Here is a 20950-nt window from a genome sequence, read left to right on the forward strand (position 1 = left end):
CCTCCGGGACAGGCGGGAATCGAACTCATGCGGAAGCGGCTTTAGATTCTTAGTGCTGTGCTTTAACCCGCTGCGCCACCAGGGAGGGCCAAAAGTTATTTTTAATTGGTGAAGTTGGTAAAGTTAGTGCTGTATTAAATTTACTCACACTTACTGGTCTCTCTGCTTCTTCTCTGTTCTTTGCTCATTTTCATTCTTGCTGATAGTCTTTAGTAGTTGTTTCAGCAAGGGCTCTTCCCACCTTTGCTTCAAATTGTCTTTCTTCCTAGTGAGTGCTTTAGAACAACAGTGTAGTTGGGTGTAGAAGTTTTGGATGCCAGCACTAGAAACAAATCCCCACTCCATCATAATTCTTTGTATCCAATTTTCTCAGTTTAAGATAAAAGGATCCATTCGAGAGGTAAAGGTAGAAATTTGGATTTCTTTTACATAATCAACTAGCAGAATATTTTTTTCAGGCTTGTGGCCATTTGTATTTCTTGTCTATGTCCATTCCCCATTGTTGAGGTTGTTTTCTTGTTTGTCCCCCTCATTGAATTGAAGTTATGAATCCTTTGCTGCAAGGGGAAATGAGAATGAGAATGCTAAATCTCACTGCTTGAGTGCAGAGGGACCTGGGAATTGTTAGAAGAGCAGTCCTTTAGGGGGACACGTAGTACTGTGCCCAAGTGACATGCTCCCCACTGGACCATCTCCAGGGTCCAGTCTCTTGTTACTACAGGAGAATCCTTGCCTGGTAGAGCTGCTGTTCCATATGCTGAAACCCCTGGACCTTAACTCAAGAGTCCTCTCCTTCTCACTCCGCCTCGCAGGGGTGTTTGCAGCCCAAGAAAACTGCTTCCAGTATCTTCAGGTGAGCCTGGTCGCTGCCCTGAGTGACCCACCAAGAGGAGGCTGCTGCTTTTCCTGTAGGTGCATAAGTGGTGTTGGCTGTCACAACTCCTGAGACTTTGAAATGTGGCTTGTACTGCAAGATTTTATGCCTGAATATAACCCTCCCTTTGAAAACTCACCAAGAGTGATGTTGGGGCAAAGGGGTGAGCATTTTGGATTAAGACAGGCCTGGGGTTGATGCTTTGTCACTCATCTGCTAGATGATCTTGCCCAAGGTCACAAGCCTCCTAAGCCCTTGATTCCTCCCTATAACAGAGATAAGAATCATATCTGTCTTGTTTGGACTTGGTGGTTATGAAGATTAACAAGATCCAGGCCATACAGACAGTCTGCTCAAGGCTGAGCCTTTGTACCCTCCCATTGTGAACTGTCTATAACTTTGGCGGGGCATAGGGGGCCTCTTTAGCAGATTCAACAGAGGGCCTCCCCAATGAGCTGAAGGCAGCAACCACCTCTTAGGGCCTCAGAATCTCTGTAGAGTTAGACTCTCTTCCTTGAGTGATTGAAAGTGTGTCTTTGTGATCCCAGGGTCCTTTATTCTAGAGTCCAATATGAGTAGAGGGTTTTATCCCTTGAAGGTGGGCTGTAGCTGAACAAGATGCCCAGTGGCTTAGATTGGGCAAGGCTCTGACCTCCATTGTTAGACTCAAGACAAGTAAAGCTCAGAGTGAATAACTACACCCATGAGTGTGTTTTAATAATAGGCAGCACCAGTGTGCTGCTGTGTTCACAGTGTGTTCCACTGTGCTGAAATATAGTGGCCAACAGGAACCTTGTACATGTGGTAAGAGATGTGAGAAATGTGCAATGGTACCATGACATTCATAAACTGTTGGGGACTGAGTGGCATTCAACTTCATGGGGTGTAGATTTGGAGTTGGATTGTAGAGTTTGGACAACTGAGGACAGATAGGACAGAACCTCCCCTGAAGGAGGGTGGGTACCCTGGAAGACCCATATGCTAAGCTTTGGAGTCAAGCAATTTATGGAGAGGTTGGGGTCCTTGAACTACTGACATCATCATAGGTAGGCCTTGGAGGTAAAGTGGTAATGCTGTTGGGGGGATTCCTGAAGTTTTATTTAAACCCAGCTCTTCTTCTGGAATACTCCCCCTGGGAGGCAGAGTGAACAGCCATGGCTGCCACTGACTGCAGGGATCTACCTGTCATCTCCCAAGCACGCCTTCTCACTAGCACATTGTAGTAGCAGTTTGTGAGAAAGTTCCCCAGAGAAATGTCTCTGCCAGCCCTGAATAACAGGAAAGTCATCTGTGCTGCCTGTCCCTGGGAACATGCCCAGGTAATCGCTTCTTCTCTGCTTCCCAGCAGGGGGAGTTGCTGCCTGGACTTTTTGGGGAGGCAGGCCCCCTTAGCCAAGCTGCCTGGACATCCCCTGGTGTGCGCAGTGGCTGGATCCAGGGCCTGCGCTCCCTGGCTCAGCACCCCAGTGCCCTACATTTCCTGGCCAACTGTGGTGAGTGTCTGCCTGCTTTCAGCCTGTGGCCTTGTCACGCTTACTGTTGTGTGACTGCAGGGAAATCACTGTACCTTGCTGGGCTTCATCTCCCCTGTGGAAATGACTGGTATCACAAGACTGTTGTAAGGAACACATGCATCACACCAGGAAGAGCAAAGGCCTCTTGAGGGTCACACCTATGATTTGTATGGTGGTCAGGTCAGGCCTCTGGGAGGCTTTGAAACTAATCAGAAAGAATCAAAACCACCATGGTTTAAAGTGGGAGGAGATGTGCCAGGTGCCTTTGGAAGCCTTTTTTCTGACTCCTCAACTCTGAGCCTAGGGGAGGGAGGGAATAGGGCTTCCTAAATGTGCTATTTTTTTTTAAGTCTTTTCCTGTGTCTGGTGACAAGTCTCTGAGGGATGTAGACTGTTCCTCTGACTCCTGTCTTCTCCACCCTTACCCCCCTTCCCCAAGGTGCTGTTGATACCATCTTCTCCCTTCAGGGAGACCCCAGCCTGTTTGTGGCCTCAGCAGCCAGCCAGCTCCTGGTGCATATCCTGGCTCTGTCGATGGACAGCCTACCTGGGGAGCGTCCTAGCCCGCAGACTGCCGGCTGGCCGCCGTGTGCCCAGAAGATCGTGGGTCACATTGAGGAGTCCTTGCGCTCGATGGCGGCTCCAAGGATCACGCAGGCCCTGAATGTCCTGACTACCACTTTTGGGCACTGCCACAGCCCTTGGGCCGAAGTCCTTTGGGTGCAGCTGAGTCCCCTGGTGACCTGTCTGCTTGAAAAAGACCCTGTCCCGGCTGCACACTCGCTGGTGGACCTTCTCCTCAGTGTGGCCCGGTCAGGTCCCTGGGACACAACTGGTGGCACATGGGAGTGGGGGTGCAGTTGGGAACAGGCAAGAACTGGCATGCTTGTTTTTCTCAGGAAGCCTTAAGCTGTTACATAGGGACTGTTTCTCTTTGGCTCTGATAACCTTGAGTAGAGAAAACCCAGAGGCTTCTTAAAAACCCACAGACTTAGGAAAGACCCTCTGTCTTAGCTGGGCACACCAGCCTCAGGCCTTGTAGCCCTCCCGGGCACCCTAAGGACTTTGGCATGGGTAGAGGAATAATGTTCTCTTTCTGCATCTCTTCTGCAGTTCTTCTGTGTTGAGTTCATCAGACTGTGGCCTATGGGAGACACTGTCACAGACACTGAGCCACCTGAACCCCACACATTCAGGGCCTTTGGCTTTGGGCATCCTGAAACTGCAGGACTGGTAAGGATTGGGCTTTACTTTGTGCAGGTGCAGTTAAAAAGGTCTCCATATGGCTACCATAATCAGGGAACTTCCCAAGAAGCTTCGGAGACCAGACAACAGTCAGAGGCAGAGCATGACATCACTAAGACACTGTAATAGGCTGTGGCTTCTGTGCTCGCTCTTTTTTTAAGATTTATTTTTATGCATTCAGAACTGGGGTATAGGCCATAGGTGCAGGGGCGGTAAGAGGATTCACCAGAGACAGAGTGGGGAGCAGAACAGGCAGGTTAACAAAGTACACTGCTGAGGGGAGCAGTGGAACAGCAGTCAGGAGAGGTCTGCCACGCCATGTGGTCACCTCTGGGGTGGCGATCGAACTCATGCTAAAATGGCTTTAGCTTCTTAGTGCTGTGCTTTAACCCGCTATGTCCCCAGGGAGGTCCCTCCCCTCTTTTTTTGTTTAAAGATTTATTTGTGCATACAGAACTGGAGTACAGGCCAGAGGCTCAGGGGCAGCGAGAGGCTTCACCATAGAGTGGGGAGCAGAACAGGCAGATTGACGAAGTACACTGCTGAGGGGAGCAATGAGCGGGTCAGGAGAGGTCTGCCACACTATGTGGTCACCTCCGGGGCAGGCAGGGATCGAACTCATACGGAAGTGGCTTTAGCTTTTCAGTGCTGTGCTTTAACCCGCTGCACCACCAGGGAGGGCCCCCTCTCTCTCTTTTTTAAGATTTATTTATGTATTCAGAACTGGGGTACAGGCCAGAGGTGCAGGAGTGGTGAGAAGATTCACCAGAGTCAGAGTGGGGAACACAGCTGGTAGGTTGACAAAGTACACAGCTGAGGGGAGCAGTGGGCGAGCCAGGAAAGGTCTGCTGCGCCATGTGGGTCAGCTCCCTGTCAGGGGATTGAACTCTTGCTAAGCGCCTGTGGCTAGCTTTGCAGTGCTGCGCTTTAACCCATTGAGCCACCAGGCCCCTCCCCCCAGGCTCTGTACCCTCTTTATGATATACTTTATTCTAACAAAAGCTATATAGGCTTCCCAGAGAAAAACAAGACTTTTATCATTGCTCTCTTAGCAACCACAGCTGAATTCTGGTCTGTGCATACACCAGGGTGGGTGTTAGGGTCTATTTGATATGGGTAGGGGAGGGGCTTGTAAGCAGGGACACTCTGGACAGCTTCCTGGGAGGGAGGGAAAAAAAGAGGGAGGCACATAAGCCCCTCTCTGGGCTCCAGGGTCTCTTAGTGTCCAGAGAAGGAGCAGTCCAAAGGGAGAATGATGGATGAATGACTAGCCTGGATGGAGAGCTCTGTGCTAGCATCATCTCCTACCCTGTCCCAGTCCATGCACTTGAGATAAGTGCTTCAACCTACTGCACCATGAGGGAGGGCCCTGAAAAGGGCATCTCAGGGCCCTCCCTCGTGGTGCAGTGTGTTGAAGCACAGCACTGTGAAGCTGTCTGCATCTGCAGTCACTGCACAAGTTTGATCCCTGGCCAGGGAGTTGACCCACATGATGTAGCAGACATCTCCTGACCCACCCATTGCTCCCCTCAGCAGTGTGCTTCATTGATCTGCTTATTCTGCTCCCCACTCTGTCTCTGGTGAGAACTCTCACCGCCCTTGCACCTTTGGCCTGTACCCCAGTTCTGTACGCATAAATACATCTTTAACAAAAAAAGAAAAGAGCATCTCAACTGAACAGCAGATGAACCACTAGAATGTTCCTGGAAGGAGGGGACCCCAGTGCCTATGGTCAGTGCTCACTGGGTTGGGTGTGGCTAGGCCTTTCATTCCTTGGGGCCTGGGAGATGCTTTCTAGCAGTCCCCATGGAGTCTACACCTGAGTCCACAGTCTGGGTGACAGCAGGGAAGTTGTTTCTCCACCGGGTGTCCAGATCCCCAGCACCAGGCCCTTGGCTTCAGACTTGCTAGGGCCATTAATGGGGTCCAGTGAGCCTCAGTACGAGGGTGTGTTCACTGTGTTCTCTGTCTGCAGCCAACAGGCACTGAAGGCCCAAGCTTTTGATGTTCTCCTCCAGCCCCTTGCCTGTGTCCTGACAGCCACAGCTCAGGCTCCTGGGCTCCCAGGTACACAATTTGGGAAGACTGGGCAGGTGTAGGAGGGCACGATCCTAGGGTCTGAGCACATCCTGTGGCTTGGGGTAGCAGAGTACAGGCTTGTCCTCTAATAAGAGTGAAGGTGTCCAGGGCATTATCCCAAGTGTGATTTTTCCCTTTATGCCCCTACCCCAGCATCAATGGGACAATGCCATCACCAGTGGGCATTATCTGGACTGGCCCCAGAGCAACGGCCATTCACCCCTACCTCAGACTCAGGTAGCTGGTGCTTTCTGACCCAGGACAGATGCATAATCTGGCACTGATGCTAGAAAGCCCTGCAGATAGGTTCAGATCCTGTCACCTTGCTTAAGCCACCCACTCTGAGTCTTGGAGTCCACCTTTTAGCATACTGGTCTCTGTCGTGGGGTGCTGGCCTGGGGGTGGGAAGACCTGTTGCAGCCATATAGGGAATGCCCGCTCACTGGGAGTTGTTTCTGGTTTGGCCTCTAGCTTTGCTGGATGGGACTGAGGGTGACTCAGTGACAATGGATGTGCTCCTGTCCTCCAAGTCAGCCTATGTGGGTCTCCTGTGCCGGACTCTGGCCCACCTGGAGGTGCTACAGCAACTGGTAGGTGTGGCCCTGGCTGCTCATGTCAGTTCAGACCATGGGTAAAGTGGCTCCAGGACCAACTCCTTAGTGGGACTAGGCATTGACTCAGGCCTAGCTCTAAGGCCTCCTGCTATTTAGATAGAGGGAAAGATTGAAAGGGGGAGTGAAGCATGGGGCAGCAGACCTGGAAGGAGACCTTTGGCCTGCGCTGACCAACCTTTCTTCCCCAGCCTCAGTGTCCTTCGCCTTGGCCCCAGGCACCTCTCCTTGGAGCAGTGGTGACAATACTGAGGTTCTGCAATGGCTCAGCAGCCCCCACCTCTGATGTGGGGGGCCGCCTTTGTGGCATCCTGGTGGGCTGTGTCCGGGTCCAGCGAGCAGCCCTGGACTTTTTGGGGACTCTGTCTCAGGGGACAGGTGAGCAAGAACATCTTTGCACAACTTGGGTGTCATGCCTGAGCCTTCTGCTGAGAGTCACATGGGACTCTTGCATTCGTCCCTGGGCAGGGTGGGACTCCATGTCAGAGGCATCCTTCCTCTGCTCTCTTTGGGTTGACATGTTTCCTCCTGTGCTGGGGAGGCCAGGGGTGAGGGACTGGGGTTTCTCATTCATCTGCATCTCTCACAGGCCCCCCAGAGTTGGTGATGCAGGTGTTTGCCATTCTCCTGGAATATCTCCAGAGCCCTGACTCTAGCCCCACGGTACAGGCATGGGTGCAAGGGGGATGGGGGAAGAGAAGGGGAGCAGAGATGGGGAGCCCTTACAGGGCTTATGTGGATTGCTTTGCGAAGTGGGTCTGGAAAGTCAGGTGGCTGCCTAGGGCTTGCTAGGGCCCCATGTCAGTGAAAATTGAATACCAGGGTGTGCTGGATTGTGGAAGCAGGGAATTCTAACTGGAGCCAGCATGGTCCTGGGCTTTGGGCCCAAGCTTTTTTTTTCTTAACAAATCCTTTTGAATTTTTATTTAATTTTATTTTTTAATATAATAGTTTATTTTTACATCATTTTGTGCCTTTTTCCATCTCAGTTGTGGGCCCAGACTTTTAACGTCTGCAAAAACACCCCTGCATTTATGCCCCACTAAAAGGCTTTGCTGGGTGCAGTTTTGATGCTCACGCTACCGAGTAGACAGTGGGAAATTTGGCTGAAAGGCTTGGTGGATCCTAAAGCTTTAAGAAAAAACTTTCTTTAAAAATCTTGTAGAAATCTCATATCCCCAGTTTGGAATGTCAGTTTTTCGGATGCCAGATGCTTATGCCTCATAAAGTCAAAGGCAACTGTTCCTTTTCCTGCACCCTATCCCCATGCTGTGCCCCAGGACAGGGGCAGGGACATACAGGAAGTGGGCAGGGTCTGATGGGAGCTGACCAGGGCAGGTTGTTCAGCTCACTACCGCCTAATGCCCCTCATAGCCCTCATCTCTGCTCTGCCTACTTCAGGTTCTGAAGAAGACCTTCCAGGCCACACTGGGGTGGCTCCTGAGCTCACCCACAACCCCTAGCAGTTGTGATCTAGACCCTCCTATCCAGCTGTTTCTCAGAGGTAACCCTGCTGTTCCTGGGGTAAACTGTGGGAGCTACAAGGGTGGAGGCACCTGGAGGCTGGATGGGAAGACCTGGGTCTCTCTGAGCAACCCCTCCTGCCCCAGAACTGCTTCCTGTGCTCCAGAAGCGCCTCTGCAGCCCTTGCTGGGAGGTGAGGGACTCGAGCCTGGAGTTCCTGACCCAGATATCCAGACGCTGGGGAGGTGAGTGAGGGGCATGGAAGGCAGCCTGGCAGTTTTGCCAGGCCTTAGCACACTTGATCACTTCCTGTTGGCTTTGGGAGCTGGGCATACCCTGGTAACCTTCAGGGGGATGGGGGAGGGGAGGCTGCAGGCTCAGTCCTTGGTCACAGCTGGTTGTGGCCACTTGATCCCCAGGGCAAGCTGACTTCAGACATGTGCTCCTCGACTCGGAAGTGCCCAGACTTGCCAAGCAGCTCCTGAGAGACCCTGAAAGCTACGTCCGTGCGAGTGCAGTGACCACCATGGGGCAGCTCTCTAGTTGGGGGTTGTATACCACTCCCACCAGCTCTGAGCACCCAAGGGGCCAGGAGGTAGGAGCCAGCACATACATAACTCTGTGTGACTGATACCTGGGGTGGAGTGGGTCTGCTGTTGTGGATGGGCTGAGCCCAGGGCTCTCCTTCCCCTGTGTTCTTTTGCTTAGCCTCCCAGCACTCCTATCACCCCCTCATTTGGATATGGTCAACCCTGTTTCACAGATCGCTAAGTGGTAGCGAAGCCAAGTTAGCCTGGTCCTTGCTGTATGGGGTTCCCTCTGCAGTAATGTGTCTTGGCATAAGACCCTCCCAGTCCCCTCTCATCCCTGTGCTCTGTCTTCTAGACAGGACTGCTCACGGAGCTTCTGCACATCCTCTCCACTGACTCAGAGGGCTTCCCTCGCCGGGCTGCCATGCAGGTCTTCACTGAGTGGCTGAGGGACGGCCATGCTGATGTGGCCACTGACCTGGAACAGTTTGTGACCAGAGTGCTCCAGGTGGCAAGCCAGGACCTGGATTGGGAGGTCCGGGCACAGGGCCTAGAGCTGGCACTGGTGTTCCTGGTGCAGATGCTTGGCCAGCCTGACGTCCATTGTCCCTATATTGCGACCCTTCCCAAGGTGGGCCCATCCGGCCCACAGACCCAGGCCCTACAGTCTCTCTGCCGAGTGCGGCTCTTTGAGTTTGCGTTTCGTGCCTTGTTTGACTGTGACCGACCTGTGGCCCAGAAGTCTTGTGACCTCCTCCTTTTTCTGAGGGCCAAGACTACTCCCAGTGATGCCCCGCAGGAGGTGGGGAGCAACCCTGACACAGCTGCTGTGGAGGCTGCTCTGCAGAGATGGCGGGCAGGTGAGCAGGGCCAGTCCCTGGAGGACCTGGAGCCTAAAGCTGTGCTTGCTGTGCTGAGATCTCTGGACCTGGAGGGCCTTAGGGGAGCACTGGCAGAGAGTAGTGACCACGTGGAGAAGAGTCCTCAGTCACTGCTGCAGGACATGCTGGCCACTGCAGGCATCCTGGGGGATAATGAGGCTGATTGCTACTGAGGTGACCTGGGGACTACTTCCCAGCCTACCCACTGTACCATATCCTTGCCTTAGGCCCTAGTTATCCTGAGAGCTCCAGCTGGCCTGGCTGCATAGGGAACCCTCCAGGAAAACTGGGACCAGGAAAGACCAGAAGGTCAAAGAATTCCACATTGTGATGTATTTTTAAAGACATGGCTTATTTTCTACTCAAAATAAATGGTCTTTGACAGTGCTACTGAGTCAGCACTGTGTTTTGGAAGTGCTCACCTGTAGATCCCAGGTGTGGTGGAGCTTAAAGGAATATCTGAGGAAGGATTCTTCTGCAGGACAGGCTTGTGCTTTGTGGACATGGAGGGTGTGAGGTTTCCACTTGGACTCCATTGTGCCCCAGGAACACCCACAGGTCAGAAAGTAGGTCGCTGACTGGAAAGTGTCTGGCCTTAGACTGGCCCCTCAAGATAATGGTTCCAGGTCCAATCAAGACCAGGGAGTCCAGCCTCTGAATCGCCAGGATCTCCCCGGGCAGTTCAAGGCCTACCCTCCCACTGACCAGGCAGTGTCAGGAGAACTTGAGCTCAGGCCAGTTCCCAGAAGCATCAGTTCCAGCGCTTCCATTTCCAGGCCCTGTGACCTGGGTACACTGCTTCTTCTTAGAACTTTTTTGCTCATTGCAAATGGGGATTTTGCTATTTGCTTCCCAGAGGTAAGTGTTCTAGAATTCTAAAGCATCTGGTGTGACCAAAGAAGAAACCTCAAGAGAAATGTTAAAATATTTTTAAGTACAGGGAAATGGAACAAAATTTGTGTGAAAGAGCAGAAGCAGAGCATAGTAGCAAATTTACAGCACTGAATACATATATTAGGAAAAAAAGAAACATCTACACCTTAGAAATCTAGAAAAAGAAGAACAAATTAAATTCAAAGTAAGAAGAAAAGGACAATGAAACAGTGATCTTAAAACCAGGAAAATCAGTGGAGAAAATCATGTAAATCAAAAGCTGATAATTCTCTAGCCAGGCTAAGAAAAAAAAAAGGACTCAAATTGTTACTCTCAAACAAAGGATGGGACATCAGATCCCAGACATCCAAAAGATAATAAAGGAAAACTGAGTAACTTACACTGGGACATTTGATAACCTGACAAAATGGACCAGTTCCTTAAAAGTCTGCCAAAACTTGCACTAGAAGAGATAGACTATTTGAATAGACTTATTTCCACTAAGTAAATTGAATCCATAATAATCTTACAGAAGTGAATTCTATGAAACACTCAATGAAGAAATGATTCCCATTCAACACAATCTCTTCCAAAAGACAGAAACACAGGCAGTACTTCTAACTCTGTAAGCCCAATGGTTCCCTAATAAAACCAGACATTCTAAGAAAAGACCTGCAGAACAATATCCCATGAATATAGCTGCACAAATCTTCAACAAAATAGCAAATTGAATCTGACAATGTTTGAAAGGGATCATAGACCAGGATCAAGTGGGAATTATCAGGTATGCAAGTCTGGTTTAACATTTGAAAATCAATGTAGTACATCACATCAGCAGGATAAAGGAGAAAATCAGTCACATTAGTAGATGCAGGAAAAGCATTTGACCAAATCCTATTAGCTCCAGTTTTCAGGTCAGGTTGAGATGTGAAAGCCCCACAGCCTCTGGAAAACCTGTTGCCTTTCCCATGTCAGGGAAACTTGTGGTTGAAGAGTGAGCAGGATGCCCTGCTAGACTGCTCTGTGGAATGCAGCTGGTGAGGTGTCAGCAGAACTTGGCATTCATGGCAAAGGCCTTGTGGACTCTTACCTCACTATCACTGAGGGCAGCTATCCCACCAAATGGCTGACTACCACCTTCTGCCCTTGGATAAATAATCTTTTCATCCTAGTGGCCTTATCAGTAAAATGGGAATAAACCTCATTTTGCTGGTGAGAACTGAGACAGGAGTAAAATATTCAGCAATGTGTCCTTCGCCAAGGGCGTGGTCAGCACGCTCACTTGCTGTTGTGGGGCCTGGGTTTGTGGGATTGCCTGTTCTCTTCCTATTCTGCCTGCTTCCTCCAAGTGATTTCACCCTGCCTCCATACACCAGCCTCACACCCCACTTTGGGACTCTTACTGAGATTTTTATCTGATCCCAGGGGCTGTACATTCACTACCATCTGATTAAACTGCACTGGGTAAGACAGGACTGCGCACAGGACATCACAACACAACTGCATCCACTGCCTCTCAAGATCCACTGCCTCTGCAGCCACTTCTTAATGGAGCTCATTCCATCATTCTTCCCTCCTTCCAGTTGGTTTCCCTCTGGCTGCCAAAGTGATCTAGCTGGTCATTATCACATTCCTGCTTACACGTATCCAGGCTTCCCGTGCCTGCAGCTGGGAAACAGCTCTTGATGCCAATGTCCCGTCAGCCTTTTCAGCAACTGTCTCTTGCAAAGTCACACATGTGAGCTTGCCAGTCACCTGGTGTGGGTAGATTCCTGGACCCTATATCTGAGTTTCTGAAGCAGTAGGTCTAGTGGGGCTCATGAGCCTGCCTTTTTTTTTTTTTTTTTAAGATTATTTATGCATATAGGAGCTGGGGTGCAGACCAGAGGTGAGGGGAAAGGGTGAGGATTCACCAGAGATAGAGTGGGGAGCAGAATAGGCAGATTGACTGAAATCCCCTGCTGAGGGGAGCAGCAGGTGAGACAGGAGAAGTCACTGCCATATGGGTCAGCTCCCTGCCTGGGGATCGAACTCCTGCTCAGTGGCTGCAGATAACTTCACAGTACTGAGACTTAACCCTTTGCACCACCAGGAAAGTTCCACACATTCTTTAAGTAATTTCTTTTTGATGTAACTGGTTTGTGATGCATGTTTCTGGTGTACAGCATTATACTCCAACATCTTGATATACTACATCATATTTACCACCAAAGGTGTAGTTGTCCTCCACCACTAACTTGTCCCACCTAAATTCATCCACATTCAACTCCCTTCCCTCTGGTAACTGCCATTCTTGGACCTGCATTTTCAACTAGCACCACAGGAAAAGCCTGCTGACAAAGTATGTTTTCATATGATTTACAGCACCTTCAGTGGTTTCTTGGAGCATATACTTAGCCTAGATTCTAAGCTGTCAGCTATTTTCTCAGCACACTGACACTGCATTCTATTGTCCTCTGGCCTCGTGGTTATGGTCAAACACTCAGCTGTCCATATAACTGCCATTCTCTGAAGGCCTCCTGTGTGACTGCTTTGAAGATTTTCTTCATTGCTTTGGTTTTCTGCAGTTTTACTATTATGTAGATGAAAATTTCTTTTTATTTCCTTTGGAATTCTCTGAATTATTGAATATGTGAATTGAGGTTTTTCATTTAGTTCTGGTAAACTCAACAACTATCCTCTGGGGCCCTCCCTGGTGGCGCAGCAGGTTAAAGCACAGCCACTTTGGCATGAGTTAGATCCCCACCTTCCCGGTCCCTTCAGCAGTCTACTTCGACGATCTGCCTGTTCTGCTCCCCACTCTGTCTCTGGGGAATGCTCTCACCGCCCCTGTACCTCTGGCCTGTACCCCAGTTCTGTATGCACAAATAAATCTTTAAAAAAAAATTCCTCTGATCCATTGTGTGTGTATATCCTCTTTGTCTCTTAGAACTCTAATAAAAATCTGAGATCTCACTTTTTCCTCTATATCTTTTACTCTTTCAGTATTTTCCAGCTTTTGATTTGCTACATTCTACCTGTGCTTAAAAAAAAAATGACCTCTTATTTAGCTTTCTGTTCTGTGCCAATAATGTTAAGCTTGTCTTCTTTAAATGTAATAAGCTCAGTTTTATAGTCTGCCTATATTAGTTACGGTAACATCCATTTCTTATCAAACACACCTTAAAATTCTGTGTCTTAAACTGATACAAGTCTATTGCTCACAGAGCAGTGCATTGCAGGTTTTACTCTGTTGGGAGCTCCCTTCCGAGTATCAACTTGGGGGACCCAGACCCTTTGGTTCTTGTGCATTTTTGTCATCAACCCATGTGTCTTAAGGCTCCCCTAGGGTTTGGGTCCATGCCAGGAATCCAGAAATTGGAGAACATGGAAGCTCATTTAAGAAGTTTTTATGGGCAAGACCCCAAATCACATTACTGTCCATTCCATGCCCATTCTTCAGTCACATGGCCACACATAACGATAAAGGATATTGGGTAAGGTGATGGGCTGTTTGTGCAAGAGGGGGGGATATGACCAGCCAGCTCGTGTCTTCTCCAGTGTACAATGATTGCAGTATCTGAAACTCATATGGGTGGTACATTGTGTCTGCTGTTCTTGGTCCTCTGTGCTGCTCACAGGCTAGATTTTCTGAGCCAGCTATGTGACTGCACAGACATGCTGGTAAGGTATTTGAAAACCATCAGTTTAGGAACACTGAAGCACTGACTAGTGGGGAATTATACACTACCATTCAGGGACAGTTGCCTCCCAGAGGGACCCAGTGGAGGGTCCCTGCCCATTAGATGTCCTGCCTAGTAGTAACTAACATGCAGTTCTCTGTGAAAGGGAGCCCAAAATGGCACCAGTTGCGACCTGACATGCAGTTAATCAGGAGAGGCACATGTTTTTCAATAGGTGTTGGTGGGGAAAGTAACAATGAAAAGCTCTGATGTAACAGGTACCTTGGCCACACTCACCTGCTTCCAGGTCTTGGGCAGGTCACTGACTCCTCCCACCTGTAAATGGACTGGTCCTTCAAGCCTCAGCGTAGAAGGCGGAGACAGACCTCATTGCATGCTTTCCTGTATGGGCAGGTATATGGTGGGTTTGTTTACCACCCACACATTACCTGGTCCTCAGGATCCTGGGGCAGCTATTAGGGCACTCAGTTGCATGAGATTGGTAGTTGCTAGCTAGGGTCCCAGAAAGAGAGTTGATCGGGTTTTCAAGTCAGATACTTGAAACAATAGCAATTTAGGAACTTGAAGAGGGGGTTGACCAGGCTGTACAGGGAGTAAATGCCTAGGATGGGCCTTCAGTGGGCTGGTGGGAACAAGCCTGGACCATGCCTCAGGCAATTTTTAAAAAAAGATTTATGTGTACTGGGGAACTGGAGTACAGGGCAGAAGTGTGGGGAGTGAGAGGGTCCCCCAGTGACAGTGGGGAACAGAACAGGGAGAGCAAATGAAATACACTGCTAAGGGGAGCTGTGAGCAAGACAGGAGAGGTCTGCTGCACCATGTGGATCAGCTCCCTGGCTAGGGATCAAACTCATGTTGCAGTGGCTGTGGTTAGCTTCATAGATACTGTGCTTCAACCCCTGGCACCACCGCGTACTCTGCCTCAGGCAATTTCACAGTCCTAGTCATCAATATAGGTTTGTCGAATGGCTGAACAACCTGTAGCAGGCAATCCAGAGGAATAGTCCCAGAGACTCCTAAGGTTGCAAGTCTAGATTGGGGTAGGGTCTGTCTCCATTTAAGGAACTCCAACCCCTCATGCTGATGCCTGTGCAGGAGCTCAAGAACAGAGACCTCAAGTCTCATCTCCACAAAGACGATCTTCCTTGCATTCCTCTGTTCCTGTCAGAGCCAAGATGTGTCACCATGGAAACTGCTTGGCAAACATGCTGGTAGGCAGAGGCGGCAACAGCAGCCCGGGCGCCTGTCGGAGTGAGGGTGGCGGGGCCGGTGTGAGTGGGCAGCCTGTCTGCGTGTGTGACTGGGGACTGAGGGTTCAGGCAGCATGTGCAGCGGGCATGTGGCCTGGTATGCAGTGCTGCTGTGAGCTGGTGCGAGTGTGTGCAGGTGTGTATGTACACGTGTGAATGAAGGTAGGTGTGTCCATGTGGGTGTGCTGAGAGCCTAAGTGGGCAGGGGTGCGAGCGTGCGCTGGGTGGGGTTCTGTGCTGCCGTGACACGTGCCTGCACATACCCTCGGCGGAGCGCTCACTCCAGGCTGGACACCGTACTGGATGCTGGCATAAGACAGAGTGGCTGTTGCCCCACCCGCAGCGTGCAGCTCCAGGTAGAGGCCAGCCAGTGAACAAGTAAGTGTCGATGGACGTGTTGGGGGCGTGGGGGAAGGTTTCTGGAAAGAACCTGCTATTAAGCCTCAAATGTGTGGGAAGGTAACTTGAATGGCACCTGGGTGAGGTCTCGTGATGCTGGGTAGACTAGCTTGGGGCTGCAGTAGTGGAAAACAATTTTTGGAGGTTGATCAGATGCTCCCTGGTGACAGGAGGGTGAGGGGGTGGGAGAGAGCAGGGGTGATATATTTCTGGGATGGGGAAACTCAAAGGAGAAGGATCTGGGAGGTAGGCTGGTTTCCTCCAGGTAAATACCCACTAGGAACTCCCATAACAGACTGTTCTCTGAGCGCTTAGGTTAGACCTCACAGCTGCCAGACTCCAGCCCCTGCAGATTCCTCCTGCCAGGCTGGCTGTGGTGTCTGCTTTTCTGTACCCTGCTAGGACTATCCCAGGAGCGAACTGGAGCAGCAGAAGGCCCAGACCACAGAGCCTCAGCAGTGGGCCTGGGTACTCGGTACCCTGACTCATTCTGGGCTGCCTTTTGGCTCTGAGATTGTGGTTGCAGGCTTCGATGTGCTGGAGCTCCCCATAAGCCCAGGAGGTAGTGGCCTGCTATTTCCACAGCCCCCCAGCTCTGGGTGGAGGTGAAGCTGATGCTTCGGGGGTCCCCGACTCTGATCTACTGTGTACCAGGGTCCACATTTCAGGATTACTGACTCAACTTGGCACCCCACCCTTACCCCCTGCCCTTACTGACCTCTCCCCTGGGCCACCTGCTTGTGCAAAGCTTCTAGGCCACAGTTTCTGAGGACTCAATCCCACCAAAAAGCTGGGACTCCTCAGGCAGTGCTTGGCGTGGCCAGGGATCCACCTAGAGATCTTCTCCATCAGACCTCTAGGCTTTCCCAGTGTTCCTGGTGGCCTAGCCAGGAGCAGGCATATCTGCCAGGATGTTACGGGAGGGGCTGGCAGGTCCTCACTGGGAGTCAAGATATTCCCAGTCCCACCAAACCAACCCTGTTGAAACACCCACTCCCCTGAAGATGTGCTCAGCTGCATGTGCTCTGAAGTCTCGGGTGCCCCAGCACTGACCACATTTCCACCCACCAATTCCGTCATCACTTTCACTGCCCAACTGGTCGTGGTATAGCTGCGGCTTGTGGTTGAGATGCTGGCTGAGCAGTGTGTTGGCTCAGCCCTGGACGCCCCCATATCTGCCCTGCTGTGAGCTTATCATTTCAACCCCATGTTGCAGCTTTATCATTGATGGTGGTGTTAGGACCACACACAGAGCCCAAAGATGAAAAGTCCAGATCCCAGGGGGGTGTCCTTCGGAGGTCCAGAGGCCAGACTGATACTCACAGGGACAGATACTGCTGGGGGTAGGGGTGCTTCCTGACGAATGTGGGTGTCAAGCAGAAGTCTGTCTGCCTCACTCTGTTTTCCTGTTTCTGCTCTCAAGAAGTGACATGTGGGGATTCTCTCTGAGCCCTGATCACATAAAACCCAAGAGGAGAAGAGTCAGATGGAGGGAAGAAGAAATGACAGAGACTGAGAGCAAGACCCCTTAGGGGGTGGGGGCAGGTATTGCCAGAGCCCCACTCCTGATCTCTGGGACCCCCACTCCCACCTGGGCTTGGCTGAGCCTGTGGGGTGCCTAAGCAGGCTCCCACAAGGGGCAAGGCGCTGGGTGTGTGTAGAGGGGAGTGACTGAGACCATCCCCCAGGCCTCAGCTGCTGAGGCTGCTCTCTTGAGGGAACAAGGGCTTTCAGAGTCCAGAGACCCAGAGTGAATGCTAATTGGGGCTCAGAGGGCAGACACAGGCTGGAACTGGGTAGCTGGCTCTGTCTAGGAGCTCTGGCCTCACTCTGTCCTTAGAGCCTCAGGAGGGCTTTTTTCATGCTCAGGCTGCTGGCCAACCCCACCTATCCTGCCTCTAACACCAGGGTTTTCTATTGCCTCCAAGCCTCAGGGCTCTTGGCTATACCTGGACCAGGGGATGAGGCGTGTCAGGGGCCCGGCTGGGGAGGAATAAGTATTGCCAGACCCACTCCCACCTGGGCTTGGCTGAGCGTGTGGGGAGCATAGGCAGGCTCCTACAAGGGTGTGTGTGTGGGGGGAGGGAATGAGACCTAGGGCTGGCCTAGGGTGAACACTCAGTAAATGGCCAGTTAAAATAGCAGCCTGGACAGTTCCAGGCATATGAAATGCCCTCAGATTCCCCCTGTATTTCTGCCATGAAATAGTTCAACATACCCTAGGGCAGGTGGTCTGGGGAAACTGAGGCACAGGCAGTCCCTTGGGGAGCCTGGGCCCTGCACTCCTGCCCCATCCAAGCAGACCCCAGGCCAACTCCGAGGCCTTCTCCCCATGTCCTCCAGGCCTGGCTGGGTGGATCAGCTGGCCCTAAACTGAAAGGAGCAGGGAGGCACTGGGCACCTCCCATGAGAGAGTGGAAATCCTCCTGGATGGGCAGGCAAACGCGGGTTCTAAGTTTTGGGCGGGTGGAAGGATGTTGCCCCAGGCCTGACACATAATTACTATTCCTGCCCCGCTGTCCCCCCAGCGCAGAGCCGGTATCCCACATTTTCTGTGTGGTGCCTGGTTTTAGGAAAGAACATGGAGCTGAACGTTTTGTCACAGCAGCAGTAACTGGGGGAAAGCTCAGTCACACACAAAGTGCGGTGTTGTGACCACAATCTATCTGTAGGGATTTGTGCCAAGGTGGGGGTGGGAGGGTCAAATCCCTGTGCAACAGATGCTGGGAGACGAGAGTGACAGAGTGACGTGTATAAAACAGCAACAGGTGGGGAAACCCAAATGTCCGAAACCAGGTTCTTCACACATGCAGCAAAGCCGCAGTGTGCATTGGCGGTGTTGCTGACAAACAGGAAGGGCACTGGTGACTGAGCTGCCGGCAGAAGAGCATGTAGTGCAAACCCCTGACCAAAACCTTTTACATGTGAAAAACGGTCTGAAGGAAACCTGAGAAAAAAGTCGAGAGGTTACACCTTTATGGTTGGATTGTGGGGTCTTCTTTTGTTTTTTCTATATTTTTCAGCAATTTGTAAATCTTCTATAATGAACCTCCATTTCATAAGACTTAAAATTCCTGCGCAGTGTTGGGGGAATAATGACAAATCCCTCAGTCATTTGTGGGGGCACTTCTCCAGAGTGAGGCCGGGCAGGTAGGGTGGGTGGACTGCCTGGGAGCTGGTGACCGGGCAACTTTTTGCTCCAAGGAAGCCCTTATAAAGATTTCCAAAGAGGAAAAGGGCAGCTTGGGGGAAAGTTTCCTCGTGGGAGCGGGAGCCATAATGCCGGCCTTCATGGCCAGGCTCCTCCCTGTACTTGGAGTCCTTTTTGCTTGGGGGTGGAGGCACAAGGCCAGGCCATTCTCACAGCTGGCCTGGCAGAGCTGTTGTGAAGGTCTCCTGGTGGCCAACAGACAGGGCCCCGGGCAGCTGCCATGATCAGGAGACTAGAGAAAGATGACCCTCACTCAAGGTGTGTGTGAGATTGAGCCTTGCCTGCCCCCTCCCCACCAAGGGCACTCACCAAGGGCCTTGCCTGCCCCCTCCCCACCAAGGGCACTCACTGTCTAGGGTTGCTTGGGGCTGGGGGAACCCAAGCAACCCTAGACAGTGAGTGCCCTTGGTGGGGAGGGGGGGTGGGCAGGGACAGAAACCTCATGGAAGCTGACTACAGCCAGCTGGGCCAACCACCAAGAAAGGGCCCCTCACATCCCAAAGTACACAGGGAAGTCTCCCCTGGGAGACAGCTGGAAGGGGCTGGGAGGCAAGGAGACGCTCTGGTTGCCCATGTAATCTTGGGGAGGTCCTGAACAAAAGGCCTTCCAATCTGACCTGCAAGATCAGGCATGGCAGCAGGTTTTGTGACAGAAGAGACAAGGAGGCAGGAAGTGAGCCCCAATCTCCCTGATTAAGGGAGTGAGTATATATGGGTTTGGGTGCCTGAGGCTGAGAACAAAGGAGTTAAGTTGTATTGACTCAGGCGCATATTAGGGGCAAAGAACTGTGAACTTGGCTGAAATTTGCTGGCTAGTTACACGGCTGTCCACATGTGAACTGGTCTGAAGAGGCTTTTCTTCAGATAACTGGAGTTTTTGCTTCAGGGGCTGTTTGCAGTCTCCTGGCTCTCGCCTTGGAACCCAGCTCAAGGTTAGCCTGTGTCTGTGTGTGAAATATCAGGGAGTTCTGATGAGATTTTCCCCCCCTTCTCCTGAGCTCTTATGATCTGAGACCAATTTAACCACTTAGCCTCTGTTTCAGGGGAGCAGTGAACTTGTCTCCCCACCTCAACTGTTTAGCTTCTTGAATTAACAGCCATCTGTCAGGGTGCCACAAATGAGGGCAAATCCATTTTGGCGAAATCACACCACTCTGCTTACTGCTGGTAATGGGGCCCCTGGGGCCCTGCCTGGCCAGCCCCAGCCCCCTCCTGTGATAGTTACCGCCCAGAGGACTTGTCCTCTACCTTCACTGAGACCTGCCCCAGCACAAGCCCTCCCGGCCTCCCAGGAGCTCTTCTCCAGGGGTAGGGGGCAAGTGGGCGACAGGCTGACGTGCGGGCATCATGGAGGGAGCTGTGGCTGCCCTTCTCCCGAGGACGGGCTCTTGTCCTGTGAGCAACACAGACAAGGCTCATCACTGGGGCCTCGGCGACCAGGGCTGTTAGTCCTTTCAGTTTCCGGACAAAGATCTCCAGGACAGAAGACAGCAGGGCCACTGGGGCCACCCTCAGGGCATCCCATGATGCAATGAAGCCCCCACTGCCACCTGCCTATCTACTTCCTGACTCAGTTTTCCATCCATCAGGTGGGAACAAAAAGGTATCACACAGGCTTTTAAGAGGCTCTAATGAGGCCATATATTAAAACATTTAGTATATTGTGTCTTGCATATATAAAGTTCCAAAAAATCATTATTGCATTTTAATGGGGAGCCACCAAATGAAGGGGAGTTCGGGGGTGGGCCAAAGTGATAAAAAAATCATGTTGGAGTTGCAGCCCCACATTACTGAATTCTGATGCAGGGTTTACCTCAGCAGTGCTAACCAACCTGCCTCTTTCACCTGGGAGCCTCAGGCAACAAACTCCTCCTAAAGTCTCTCACCTGGGGCCTCACCCAGCACCCTGCTTACCTCTCTCATGGCTGGCTCCACGCCTTCAGTCCCACCGCCAGCCTCCCCGGGAATTTCTGGGAGCGCCAGGGTGTCCCAGGTGCCTCCGGCTGGCGGCTGGCGGAGGTCAGCAAAGATCCGCCTGCCCCGCGTAGGTCGGGGCGGAGGGTTGGGGGCGGGCAGGGGCCGGCCGCACCCGCCGAAGGCTGGCACGTGGGCGCGAGGCTCGAGGGAGGCGGCGCCGCCCAGAGCCCGCCCCCTCCCCGGCGGCCGCGGCACACTTTCCGCGGCCCCTGCCCCTCGGCGCTGACGTCACGCCGGGACCTCCTCGGTTTTCGTAGCCCCTGCCCGAGCCCGCGCTGCCCGTAGCCCCGCTCGGCTTCCCGTGGCCGGCTGAGAGAGAGGTAGGGGGCGCGCAGGGAGGGAGGGGGGCGCGCGGCGGG

At 51.8% G+C, this 20950-nt stretch overlaps 1 protein-coding gene across 6 annotated transcripts in view; it reads left to right on the forward strand.

The window, feature by feature from the left end:
- The window catches only part of BRAT1 (BRCA1-associated ATM activator 1), a 16301-nt gene extending 4383 nt beyond the window's left edge, over nucleotides 1-11918 (forward strand). For 5 of the 6 annotated variants that reach the window (XM_012732023.1, XM_012732020.1, XM_012732021.1 and 2 more), the window contains 12 exons: nucleotides 699-853; nucleotides 2220-2367; nucleotides 2828-3200; nucleotides 3502-3621; nucleotides 5609-5700; nucleotides 6184-6302; nucleotides 6515-6701; nucleotides 6913-6986; nucleotides 7725-7827; nucleotides 7934-8032; nucleotides 8207-8382; nucleotides 8673-9585. In XM_012732023.1, the coding sequence (XP_012587477.1) occupies nucleotides 699-853; nucleotides 2220-2367; nucleotides 2828-3200; nucleotides 3502-3621; nucleotides 5609-5700; nucleotides 6184-6302; nucleotides 6515-6701; nucleotides 6913-6986; nucleotides 7725-7827; nucleotides 7934-8032; nucleotides 8207-8382; nucleotides 8673-9371 (2345 nt within the window). In that variant the 3' untranslated portion in view covers nucleotides 9372-9585. Of the gene's footprint in view, nucleotides 1-698; nucleotides 854-2219; nucleotides 2368-2827; nucleotides 3201-3501; nucleotides 3622-5608; nucleotides 5701-6183; nucleotides 6303-6514; nucleotides 6702-6912; nucleotides 6987-7724; nucleotides 7828-7933; nucleotides 8033-8206; nucleotides 8383-8672; nucleotides 9586-11496 lie in introns of those variants that run through there. The other variant, XM_012732024.1, reaches the window with a different exon arrangement.
- Nucleotides 11919-20950: the final 9032 nt, after the last annotated feature.

Source organism: Condylura cristata, unplaced genomic scaffold, assembly GCF_000260355.1.
Source record: "Condylura cristata isolate star-nosed mole 26May11 unplaced genomic scaffold, ConCri1.0 scaffold00032, whole genome shotgun sequence".
Classification (NCBI taxonomy): domain Eukaryota; kingdom Metazoa; phylum Chordata; class Mammalia; order Eulipotyphla; family Talpidae; genus Condylura; species Condylura cristata.